This window comes from Camelus bactrianus, chromosome 1 (genome assembly GCF_048773025.1).
Source record: "Camelus bactrianus isolate YW-2024 breed Bactrian camel chromosome 1, ASM4877302v1, whole genome shotgun sequence".
Taxonomy (NCBI): Eukaryota; Metazoa; Chordata; class Mammalia; order Artiodactyla; family Camelidae; genus Camelus; species Camelus bactrianus.
This window is the reverse complement of record NC_133539.1, coordinates 47,055,001-47,067,147: the sequence shown is the minus strand read 5'-3', so window position 1 is coordinate 47,067,147 and position 12,147 is coordinate 47,055,001. Positions and strand designations below refer to the sequence as shown.

At 36.0% G+C, this 12,147-nt stretch overlaps 1 protein-coding gene across 1 annotated transcript in view; it reads left to right on the top strand.

Moving 5' to 3' along the window:
* The first annotated feature begins 291 nt into the window (after positions 1 to 291).
* The window catches only part of IFT57 (intraflagellar transport 57), a 52,341-nt gene continuing 40,485 nt past the window's right edge, over positions 292 to 12,147 (top strand). The window contains exons 1-5 of the mRNA XM_010970753.3: positions 292 to 636; positions 3,210 to 3,372; positions 4,204 to 4,322; positions 7,291 to 7,381; positions 11,473 to 11,541. Of these exons, the coding sequence (XP_010969055.1) occupies positions 422 to 636; positions 3,210 to 3,372; positions 4,204 to 4,322; positions 7,291 to 7,381; positions 11,473 to 11,541 (657 nt within the window). The 5' untranslated portion in view covers positions 292 to 421. The remainder of the gene's footprint in view (positions 637 to 3,209; positions 3,373 to 4,203; positions 4,323 to 7,290; positions 7,382 to 11,472; positions 11,542 to 12,147) is intronic.

Sequence of the window (12,147 nt, the reverse complement as noted above, 5' to 3'; positions counted from 1 at the left end):
CTCAGACGCCGGCTCGGGGCCCGTGGTAACCACCGTCCCAAATTCCTCAACACTTCTAACGACCACCCAGAAAGCCTGCAGAAAGTCCTTGGCCTGTTCCCGCCACGCCTTTTAAAAGGGAGCGGGAGGCTGCACGGCCCGCCCCGCGATGCAGAGGCCACGCCCTAGTGGGCGGGGCTATCTCCTAGCCACCCCCTCCCCAGAAGGAGGGGGACGGGCGACGTGACGTCATCCAGGAACCCCTCCCTGGTTGGAGGAAATTTAGAAGAGCGTAGCGGGAGAAGGAGGCGGAGTCCAGTTTCCCTGGTGATGGGTTGCCCGGCGGTCGCCTGGTAACCGGTCGCGGAGGTCCTGGCTGCTGCAGCGCAGGCCGCGGAGGTCTCTGGGCCCGAACTAACGCTGGGTTCCTTCTGTCTGTTTTATGATGGCTGCTGCCGCGGCAGTGGTCACGCCGTCGGGACTGGAGGATGGGGTGTCTCGGTCCCGCGGCGAAGGGGCGGGGGAGGTGGTCGTGGAGCGGGGGCCCGGCGCGGCCTACCACATGTTCGTGGTGATGGAGGACCTGGTGGAGAAGCTGAAACTGCTCCGCTATGAGGAGGATCTCCTCCGGAAGAACAACCTGAAGCCCCCGTCCAGGTAGGTGCTCTCGTCCCGCAGCGCCCGGGTGCCGGCTGGGCCCTGGGGAGACGCCTTTCTCCGGCCTTGTGGGTAACAGGGAGCGCGGGTTAGCAAGCACTTGCCTCCATCTTCCCTTCCCACTCAGGAAAGGGCACTTCACCCCAAACTTGGCGACGTAGGGCCGGGCTGCTCACGGAGTTTAGACTTGGTATTTTGGGGGAAAGAGTAAAGTTTGGGAATTACAGAAAGGACTGGAAGACAGCATGCCTAGAGTACACACGCAGCTCCGTAAAACACAAACTGTTTTTTCTGATTATAAATGAAGGTACTTATTGTAGAGAACTCAGAAAACACAAGAAAATGTATTTAAAAAAAATACTGCAGTCACTCACAGTCTCATTCCCAAAGATGGAAGAAAGCTTTTATCATTTTAGACTGATCACTAGTTTTTGTTTTCCTCTTCGAGAACCTGCCCCTACAACTGGTAACCATGGACCTTGTTGAGCACTTTATAAGCATGCAGTTCATAAACTTGTTCACTAATTGCTATGGTTTAAAAGACTTATGCCTTTGCAATAACAGTACTCTCTGAAGCTGAGAAATGGAAAAGACAAATGAAATGACAACTATTGGAATTGTATGTCACAGAGCCTAAAGTTCTGCCCTTGTTCTGGGAGGGAAAAAGCCCATCATATCCTGAAGTCACTGGCATTGGTCGCTGAGGGTGGTGGACAGCTAGCACTTTTCTCTTCCAATCGGCGTAACTTAGTGATAGCCTCATAAATAAGTTTTATAGCTTTCCTAAATGTTAGTACTTAACATTTATTTTTTGTGTTAATTTTTTGTGTTTATTTAATTGTGTAAGAGGCAATTTAGATTAAGAATCTGTAGTACTTTCTCTTAATGGCTATATCTAGACTCGAATAATTTCCCTTGACAGTTTGGATCTCATTCCTCGCTCTCTTCTGATGACTTGCATTGGAAGATACGTAGGCTTCATGTAAACTTCATATTGCTGTCAGTCCATAATATGAGAAAAGTTATATGAAAAAGTAGTGTAGCTTGATCCATGAACAAAATGGTAGGATTGGAAATTATTACTTTAATGAATTGATCAGGATAGTATAAACAACCAACATTTTCTATGTAATAAATAGGCAGTTTTTTCTCCAAATATATATTTCAAACTCAAAGAACATGGCCTTGAGATTCTATTGATATAATCTCTGAAATATTTTGTCAGGAGTTCGGCAGGATACTTTGAGTTATGGGTTTGCGTGGAGATACCCTTGTTTAACGGCTCTTAAAAGTGTGGTCATCAGACTAGCAACATGAGCAACAACCTGGGAACTTATTACAAATGCAATTCTGCAGGTTCCTTCCTGGGTCTAGTGTATCAGAAATTCTAGGAGTAGGGAGGACCTAGAAGTCTGTGTTTTAATAGTCCTTCCAGGTGATTTTTGATGCCTGCTAAAGTTGAGAACCGCTGTCCTCGCTCTGCAGTATCTATCAGTATCCATTCCTCTGTCTTGGAGTTGTTATCAGCTGATAAGGAAAAGATGAATTGTTAGTGGCGGATGACCATATACTTGAGAGGACTTTGTGGCCTTTTTTTTCTTCCCAGCTTTTCTTATCTTCCAGAACATTTACACTTTACTGCAGGAAAAAGTTTGGGAAACAGGAAGGAGCAGACTGCTGATTCTTAGGAAAACAGTTATCATAGCTATAGATCCAATTATAAACATAATAGTGATAGCTACACGTAAAAAAGCAAAATAAGATCTTTTCTCAAACTAACTTGAATGTTGTTGCTAGCAAGTTTTATTCCTGATATGTTTAGGTAATATCATGTTGATCCTCACAGGACTGTTTTTAGTTGGCTAGCGAGTTTAGCAAAAGTCAACAAATGTTTGTTAGATCAGGGATGTGATACGCAGCGGTTCTTAATCCTGGCTTTACCTTGGAACTTGGAATCATCTAGGAAGCTTTTGAAACATGCCCATTACTGGAGTACTGATTTAATCCGTTAGTGAAAAAGCAATGTTTAGTCAGGTTGCAAAATTTTGACGAGTTCTTCAAGTGAGTCAATATGCAGTCAAGATGAGAACAACTGTTTAACACAGCGACAGGTTAGAAACAGTAAGTAAAGGCAACAGTGACACTGTAAAAAATGTAAAAATGCATACTGAGTCATCATTAAGGTCTATTTTTAAAACTCTGAAATGCTCTTAATTCCAAATTACCTTTTTCAGGAGGTACTCTCTTATTAATTATTCCTGACACATAAATGATTTTGGCCAAAGTTCTACATATGCAATTTTTTTAACATGTCCTGCATTTTTATGGATATAAGGTCTTTGATCTAATATTTTGTGTGCAGTAGTAATTGCCCTTCTCCTGTTGATTAAAAACTTTAATGTGAGTGTTGTGGATTACTAGAAACTTTGAAGAGTGAATTATCAATGTCTTTTGATGTTAAAGTCATTTGGAAAAAAAAAAGTCCTTTGGCAATTTTGGATTTAGCTCCTTTAGCTACTATAGACTTATTTGCAGTATTTCTTATTCTACCCTCCCCTTTTATTTTGAAACAGACACTACTTTGCACTGCCTACCAACCCAGGGGAACAGTTCTACATGTTTTGCACTCTTGCTGCTTGGCTGATTAACAAAGCAGGACACCCTTTTGAGCAGCCTCAAGAATATGATGACCCTAATGCAACAATATCTAACATATTATCTGAGCTTCGAGCATTTGTAAGTATAAAGAACTCTCTTCTTTTTGCATGTTCTCAAGTTAGGAAATTTTTAGCATAGGTAACCAAGCAACATAAATGCTAGCCTTTTGGAAGAATTCTCTGTAAATAACTATCTATATACACAAATACGTACATATATACATATATAGATAATTATATCTAGATTAATTTTCAGGTAAAATCTCAGAATGATTGATCTTATAACATTAATGCCACTTCTAAAAATGTTTAGTGTACACTCTTTACAGCCAAAAATAATAATATTTTTCTTAGTCTTGATATGTCTGAGGTGAATTTATGAATACTTAGTTCTCCTTCCAACAAAATGATAAAAAATAAAAGAAACTAGGACACTGAAACAATGTATTAAGGGAACTTTCATTTAATATGCCACAATAGCGGTTTTTTCATTTCTGACTTTTCCTGGGGACAAGCAGTAAGAACTTTTGGCACGCTCATTATTAATTTTTGACAGGTGAATCGCTTCATCCTTCATATGGTTGTTCAACGATATGATATCACCTGAGTAGTTATACAGATTTTTCATCCTAACAAGATCAGTGATTTGTTCTGCTGTCATGAGGTTATTACCTCTTAATTTGATACCTTTGACAATAAAACATCTTTATTTTCCTTTAGTGTTTATGTACCAATGGATTAAAAAAAGATAAAGAGATGGATTTCTAAGAAGCAATGTGATTATAGTTATTTTAAATCATATTTAAAGGATGGAGAAGTGATATGCTTATTCAGCAGTACTTTGTTTAAAATACTTTGACATTTGCAGTATAAATAGAAAATAATACCCAGTTTATCTTTTGTATTTCAGGGAAGAACTGCAGATTTTCCTCCTTCAAAATTAAAATCGGGTTATGGAGAGCATGTATGCTATGTTCTTGACTGTTTAGCTGAAGAAGCGTTAAAATATATTGGTTTCACCTGGAAAAGGTAAAGATTACCCAACCTGGCATTAGTAATTCTATGTGCATAGCTTTTTCTTCTAAGGGTTTGGAGCTGTTTAATTGAACTGATAGAAAGTGTTTCCTCTTGACTATTCTAAACTGAAAATGCCACAGGTGACTAGAAAATTCAGTACAGACAAAACTGGGATATCTGGTGTCTTCAGAACCATTTCTGATATTGTGCCTTTTTCCAGTTTAAACATATAATTATTAAAGTTTTAATTGTAACTGTGTATCCTGGTTAATTTAGGAAATTTTTAAAAAGTTTCTTTGCATATATTTATACAACCAAACATAGTATATATATGAAGGTAACTGAAAGCTGCAGATTTAAGGAAAAAAATGGAAATTAATATAGTATTTCAAATGGCATCTTCTCCTTTGCTTACAGTGACTTGGCAAGAATAACACTGAAGAAGCCACCTGACGCTTTGTTAGACATTGTTCATTACTTCTTTCTCTGATCTAACTGATTTGTTTATATTTCTATTATTGTATTTATCCCATGATATTAAAGTCACTTGTTTACAGGTCTGGCTTTCTTGCTAGAAATTATGAAATCTTTGTACTGTATGGTAATTAGCACAGCATTATATATATCATAGATGCTCAATAAATATTGACCATATGGATGAGGGAATAAAATAACAAGAAACTGTCAATTTGTATAGGTTATAATTAGAAAATATGAATGGAGATTGGGATTATTGATAGGTTAGAGATTGTGGAAGGCATTATTCAGGTAAAACATGAAAAGACGATGGTTTTGGATTAGAACTAATTTCTTGGAAATCTGTATATATTATTTGTATATTTTAATGTATATTCAGTTACATTCTCTTAGGTAATTAATCTACCCTCTATTAATGAATACTTTTAAAAACTTACTTAGGTCATCATCAGGTTGAGCCATATGAAATTACGGATATCCATCTTTTTTTGAGCTAAAAATGTCAATTTCATATATTTCAACCCAAACATTACCACTTAGTACAATATGAAGAATGTCTGCATGATCTACGTTACTCCTTTGTTAGATTCCAGAAAAAGTTATGAGATATGCTACTCCATTTGGCATTTTTTAAATTATTAAATCTATTTCCCAGTGCATTCTAAAATCACCAGAAGCCATTAGTATTTCGACCACTATTAAATTTGGTACTTCCTTTGTTTATGGGCATACCTTATTCTTGGCCGTGTATTGTGATTTGGATAATATATAGGGACCATATGTACATGGAGGAGAAAGAGGGGGAAACATTGAAAATTGAGATTAGAGAAGTTATCAAGTATGTAATATATAAGTTACATGGAAGTTGTATGTTTATAGGTGCTTATTTATGTATCTAAATATGCTAAAACAAATCCCAGAAAACATAGAAACCCTAGAAAAACATTGCCTTTAAGATTTTATCTAGTTCTAATTAGTAAAAAAAAAAAAAAAAATAGAAAATCTATTCTTTAAGAAGATTGATCTGGTTTGTAGTACTTTCCTTCCTTAAAATTGAACGTCAATTTTTGTATTTTATTAACCTGCCTGAGGTATGGATTTTTAAAATAAGTTTCCAGAAATAAACGCAAATACTTTTCAGAATTTTCAATATGGGAAATACATGTCATTAATCTTAATGGAGAAATGAGTGTTCAATATGTAGTGTTAGGACCACTGATTAGATTCTGGAAATAAGAACAAGCTGGAGCCCTTCCTGTTACCTCTATCAAAATAAATTTCAGGTCAAAGATGTAAATGTGAAAAATGAAACTATAGGAGTACTAAAAGACCAAAGGCATTGTGTGAGGAAAGAGCTTTGCATATATGTTACTAAAGCTAGAATCCATGCAAGAAAATGTTGCCAAGTCTATGTAATAAGAATTGTAAGGGTCCTCAGTAGCCAAAATTTTAAGTAATAAAATAGGAAAGATATTTTTAACACAGCAAAGCATTGATGTTTTTAATATACAAAAGGGCAAAGGGCATAAATAGGCATTTCACTGAAAAAGAAACACGCATAACCAATTAAAACATGAAAAGGTATTCAACCACTCCTGTGAAAGAAATGCAATTAAAGCAAGAATGAGGTTTTTTCACTTAGATGATTAGCAAAGATTAAAGTTTGTTTACCATATTGATGAATGTGTGGAAATAGAGTCACTGTTGTTGGGAGTGTAAATTAGGGTAACATTTTGGAAGCTGGTTTTGACAATATCAAGCAAAACAATAAAATACACAAAGTTGTTGATCCAGCCATTCTACTTGTACAGATTTATTTTAAATGATATACATAGATGATAAATGTGTAAGGATGATCTTTGCAGTATTGTCTAGTAAAGAAACTAGAAATAACCTCAGTGTTCAGCCATAGCTAGTTACATTATGCTGCTGCTCTTCAATGGAATACAGTGCAGGTGTGTTATAAGAGAGAGAAAGAAAGATGTACAGTTCACCTTTGAATAATGGAGGAGTTAACAGCATCAAAAATCCCCGTATAACTTATTGTCAGCCTTCCTTATAAGGGCTTCCTCCATATCCAGTTCCACATCTGCAGATTCAACGTACCACAAGTCACATAGTAGTGTATTATTATTGAAATACATCTGCATGTAAGTAGACCCACGCAGTTCAAACCCATGTTGTTCAAGGATCAACTGTGTACGTACGTTAATATGGTTTATTAGTAAGGGAAGAAAATAGGCTGGATAACATTTTACATGGTATCACCCCATTTATGTAAACTTAATATTTCAAATTTGGAGATAAAGATTTTTGCTTCCTTACATAGAAAGCTTCAGGAGGAATACGTGAAACACTTAACAGTGATTATGGGAAGGAGGGACAGGTGAAAAAGGACCAGAACTGGCGTAGAGAGGATCCTTAATATTCATATTATGCCTTTTTGTCCTGCTAAAATGTATTGTTTTTAACTCTCATCTCATGTTAAGCCTTATTGTTTTAGACCAGCATACCCAGTGGAAGAATTAGAGGAAGAAACTGTTGCAGAAGATGATGCAGAATTAACATTAAATAAAGTGGATGAAGAATTTGTGGTATGTGTGTTGCTGAACTTTTTGGTCATTTTCACCTTTGAATTCATTTCCCTCCTCTTAATTCCCCTAAACTTCCATTTTCTGGAATATATTTTATTTCATTGTTCCTAGAGAGTAGAGTGCCTACTATCCATTGTTTAGACCTTTGGTTAAGTTAATGTTCATGTTCTCTAACGATTGAGGTTTGGATTTTAGCAGAGGTTCTTCAACTATAGACAGGCAGTAGCAGACCATTAGTTATATGGGTAAATATTTTATTCACAACCATTCATGATCTTAAATAGGAAGAATTTAGAAGAGAACAGTAGAATTTAGGATTAATACATCCTGCTTCATTAAGAACACTATTCATTTCTCAGGAGCTCCTTTATGCTTCTAAAATTAGGATAAATACTACTCTGTGGGAACTTTTAAAAATACATATAAGTACCAATATTGTTTAAATTGTTTGGTGCCTCTGGGCTGTGTCGCATTCTAACATTCTAACCACAGTGTGAAGCTAAATGATCATGTCTCTACAACAGACTAGACTAGTAAAGTGGGAGAGGCAGAGAGCAGCTTCTCACAACCAGAGATGGACGAACCCTGGTGTTTTAGGAAGTACACATATGGTTTGAAATTAAAATGGCAGGAAAAAAACTTTATAGTGTATTTTATTGTCATAAACCAATTAAATTTTCCAGGTGATTTTTTGAATGAATAGATAATAAGTTTATTCTATATTTCACCTTAAAGCAATTTATGAAGGTACTATATGCCACAAATAAATTAATCACTGCCTTATTTTATAGCAAATGCTGAAAATAGCCATTAAATAAATTAGACTATATCCAGACAATAAAATATTATATAGCCATTAAAAACTGTTTACCAAGAAATGTTAGTAACATGGGGATGATAACTTATACTATATGTGTAAGCTCAGCTATGTAAAATGTGCAGAAAAAGAAAAATAGTGTCAATATATTAACATTAGTTATATATGGGTAGAAGAATTATGGATGATTATTTTCTTTTCTATGATTCTTTGTATCTTCAAAGGTTTTAATGTGTTTCATCAGCAGTATAAATATGTTAAACCATATGTGTAAGAAAAGATGACTGCTATGTATAGAAGGAAAAAATCATTATAAAACTAATCAATTTAAAAGATACCTTTTTTTAATGTGATAAATTTTTTAAGTTAAGGTAAAGATGTATTCATTCCTGTGTTTACTAAGCACCTGTTTTGTAGCTGGCACTGGGCAAGACCCAGATGGTACTGCAAGTACAGAAACTGAGGCAAGAAGGAGCTTAGCATGATCAAGGAACTGAGAGAAAACCATTGCGGCCAGGTCTCCTGGGTACAGGGGAAGATGGCTTAAGATTAACTGGGAAGACAGACCAGGTCCAGATCATCTGCAGCATTTTTAAGGAGTTTAGACTTCATTCTTTGTGTAATAGATCTTTCCATTCAGTCTCATAAAATTTTAAGTCCTCATATATTTTCAGTTGTTCATCTCATTTATTTTACTCAGGTGGTTTCCGTGTCTTGACTTCTTAGTTACTGGTTATTAGTTAATAGTTTATCTACCTGGTCTAGTGCATCAACATTTAGCTTTAAAGGCCTGTAACTCAAAACTGCCAGTCAGGAAAAAAAAAGCACAAAAACCTACTAATCAGAAAGAAAACTCTATGAGGGCAGAAACCCAATTTTGCACATTTTTTGTATCTCTAGTTTATTATGCAGTACCTGCTACATAGTAGATATTCATTAAATATTTGACCACAAAATCATCTGCTAGCACATTGCTTGTAACTTTCAGAAATTATAACTATTTTTTTTTCTGAAAAACCTTTAAAGTTCAAAGCAGCATTATTGGGTTTGTCAGTTAGAGAAACAAACTAGAAAGCAGCCTCTTCATATATTTCTTGCCAGCTGTGAGGTAAAGACCTTCTACTGTCATGAGCCCATGCAGAAAGCCTCCCTCAAAGGGTTACCTCTGAGGGAGTGAGTTCCCTTATGTCATGTCTCTTGAATTGTTTGCTTTCCTTTCTTCCTTACTGTCATCGTATTATTCTAAGGAGCCCTCTCTTCCCTCTCCCACTCCTCTTGCCAAGGGGAACTGGATCAGTGCCCAAAAGCCTTTGGCTGGTAGAATATTACTTCATTTAGTTGCCAAAGTTTGTGAGGTAGCTCAGGGATGGTAAGGATCATTTCTGACAGAGCGACGTTCTTCTGTAATCAATTAGAAACTTGAAACCTTCAGTTTCAGGCTGGCCAAATCAAGATAGGACATGTTGATAACTGGAAAGAAAGAGAGGGAGGGAGGGTGTGAGGACTGCGGTCACAGTGCAGAGTATTCTCACAGAATGTTCTCACAGTATATAACCATATCCTTAGTAATTGGCAGTAAGAATTAAGAGGATACATGTTAGGCAAAGAAATGGCAGGAAATTATTGAGTGCCTTCTAAATTACTGAGATTAAAATTCTCTTAATTTATTTTGAAGCCATTTTTTTCTGACCCTGTTTATGTTCAGATTTTTTAATGTTCTTTTAATAATATTTAGTAATTTAAATCTTTGTTCTAGTACCTCCTATTAAAGCCTTTTGCCTGTTAGTGTTCAATCCACTACAATTCGACAAGTGTTTATTGAGCACCTATGTAGACTGCACTGATTATGTTATTGTAAAAGCATTATAAACTTGTCTCGTCTCTCATGGACATCAAGTCATTGGCATTTCAGACACTTGCTCTGGTTAAGTAAACCATCAGTAGTGCAAACACAGGATAGACTGAGCTGTTTCTCAAAGGTGTGTATCTGCATATATGCTTAAGATTTAAGATGTAAACAGATCAGCTTTGTCTACATCAATATGCCCCACTGCCCCCCTCCCTAAAAAAGTAATCACTTGAGTGTATGGAATCAGCATTTATATTGTTCCATACTTTACTAAAATTTTTCCAGTTCCCCAAAGATTAGCATAATTCTCATATCTTACCTTAGTGGCCCAACTCCCCAAGTTTCTGAGTAGATCTTGGATGGAGCCTTAAAATGTCCATTTTCACAAGCTCCCAAGTGATGCTGACACTGACGCTGCTGGTCTGAGAACCACTTCAAGAACCAGTGTCTTAAAATATTTCTAAATGCTAGAGGTAAGGAGTATCTTTCACATCTGCAGCTTTTGTACAGCTCTACACGTGAAAGTGTCCCCCAAACGACACCCACTTGTTTTTGTTTTGTTTTGTTTTCCTTTACAAGACTCAAGGACCAAGCTCCACTGGGTTTATTACCATGTCCTTAAGCTTTGGATATTCTTGTTAATTTGTTTCACCCACTGTGCCACTTGTCATCACAAAGATGTTTGAAGAGAAAGGGTAGCTAATGTTTTGTCCTACATTCTTATAGAACCTGCTCAGACTGTATTTACTGTATATTGGAGAAGGGATTGCTTCTCAAAGAATCACTTCTGACCCCATTCCCCACACCAACTGGGCTGGGCAGCTTGGTATAAACCTGAACTATTTTTTTAGATAGTTAATATCTAAGATACAAGGTTAATATCTTACATATGTATATTTCACATTCTTCAATAAATTTTTAGTATCTTTGAACTTGGGAGTTTAGCTATAAGAGATGAGATGTCAAAAATATGTGTTACTGTGATTGGTCCCTGGAGCAGGTGAGAGTGTTCTATATCTGTCAACCTCTCATTTTTGTCCATTTTAGTCATGTTACTCAAAATTTGCATTAACTCCTTCCAGCATCTATTTCAAATATGCCACTTGGGACTGTTTCTTTTCTGTTCTTATATTTATTTATCCCTTGTTTCACAGCAGTGGTGTCCTCTCTCTCTCTTTTTTTTTTTTCTTCAATGACTGTAAAAAAAAGGGCTTATTTTAAATGGCATTATCAAAACCTCAGAAAACAGATTAGCTGTTAGTAGACTTATGCCCTGCTTTATGCACACTGCTTGGCTTTTAAATACCCTTTCCTACATCAGTCTTTCTGTTGAGCTTAGCGTATTAAGTATGTGAAATCTGGTAATACGTTTTTAATTACAAACTTTTATAATTATTAACTTTTAAACTCTTTTATTTCCCTAAGGAAGAGGAGACAGACAACGAAGAAAACTTCATTGATCTCAATGTTTTGAAGGCCCAGACCTATCGCTTGGTAAGTTACTTGGGATACACATGGGACCAACAAGCAATCAGTACATGTGTTCTGCTGGAAACTGAAATAAGTAGAAACCATTGTTGGCTGTTGTTTCGTGTGTCACTTGAAAAGTAGCTCTCAAAACTGTTTTTCTATATATAAAAATATAATTATAGCAAATATAAATATTAGAGGTACAAATGTGGCAACTTCCTGTAAATATCATGGAAAATTTCATGTAAACTGGGAATAGTTTATTTTTCTTGTGTCATTTGTTATCATGGAACGACATATAATTCAATTGCTAGTTATTTTCCATTATAATGGCCAATATTGAGTGGTCTAGAATATAGGAAAATACTTAAATGGTAATTTTTTGAAATAGAATGGATTATATTGGCTGGTATATGGATAGGCAGTCAGACAGTGCTGTAAGTCAGTTTTTGCTCTGTTTTAATTAGGAAATAAATCCAGTCAATAAAAGAGAACCCACTCAATGAGATATTTCAAAAGTACTTATGGGATTTTTGTATTTTCCTTTATGTATGTTATATTTCAATAAAGTGATATCTATTGCATGCTCAGAAAAGTACATATAGAACATAATTTTGTTTATCCTTTATT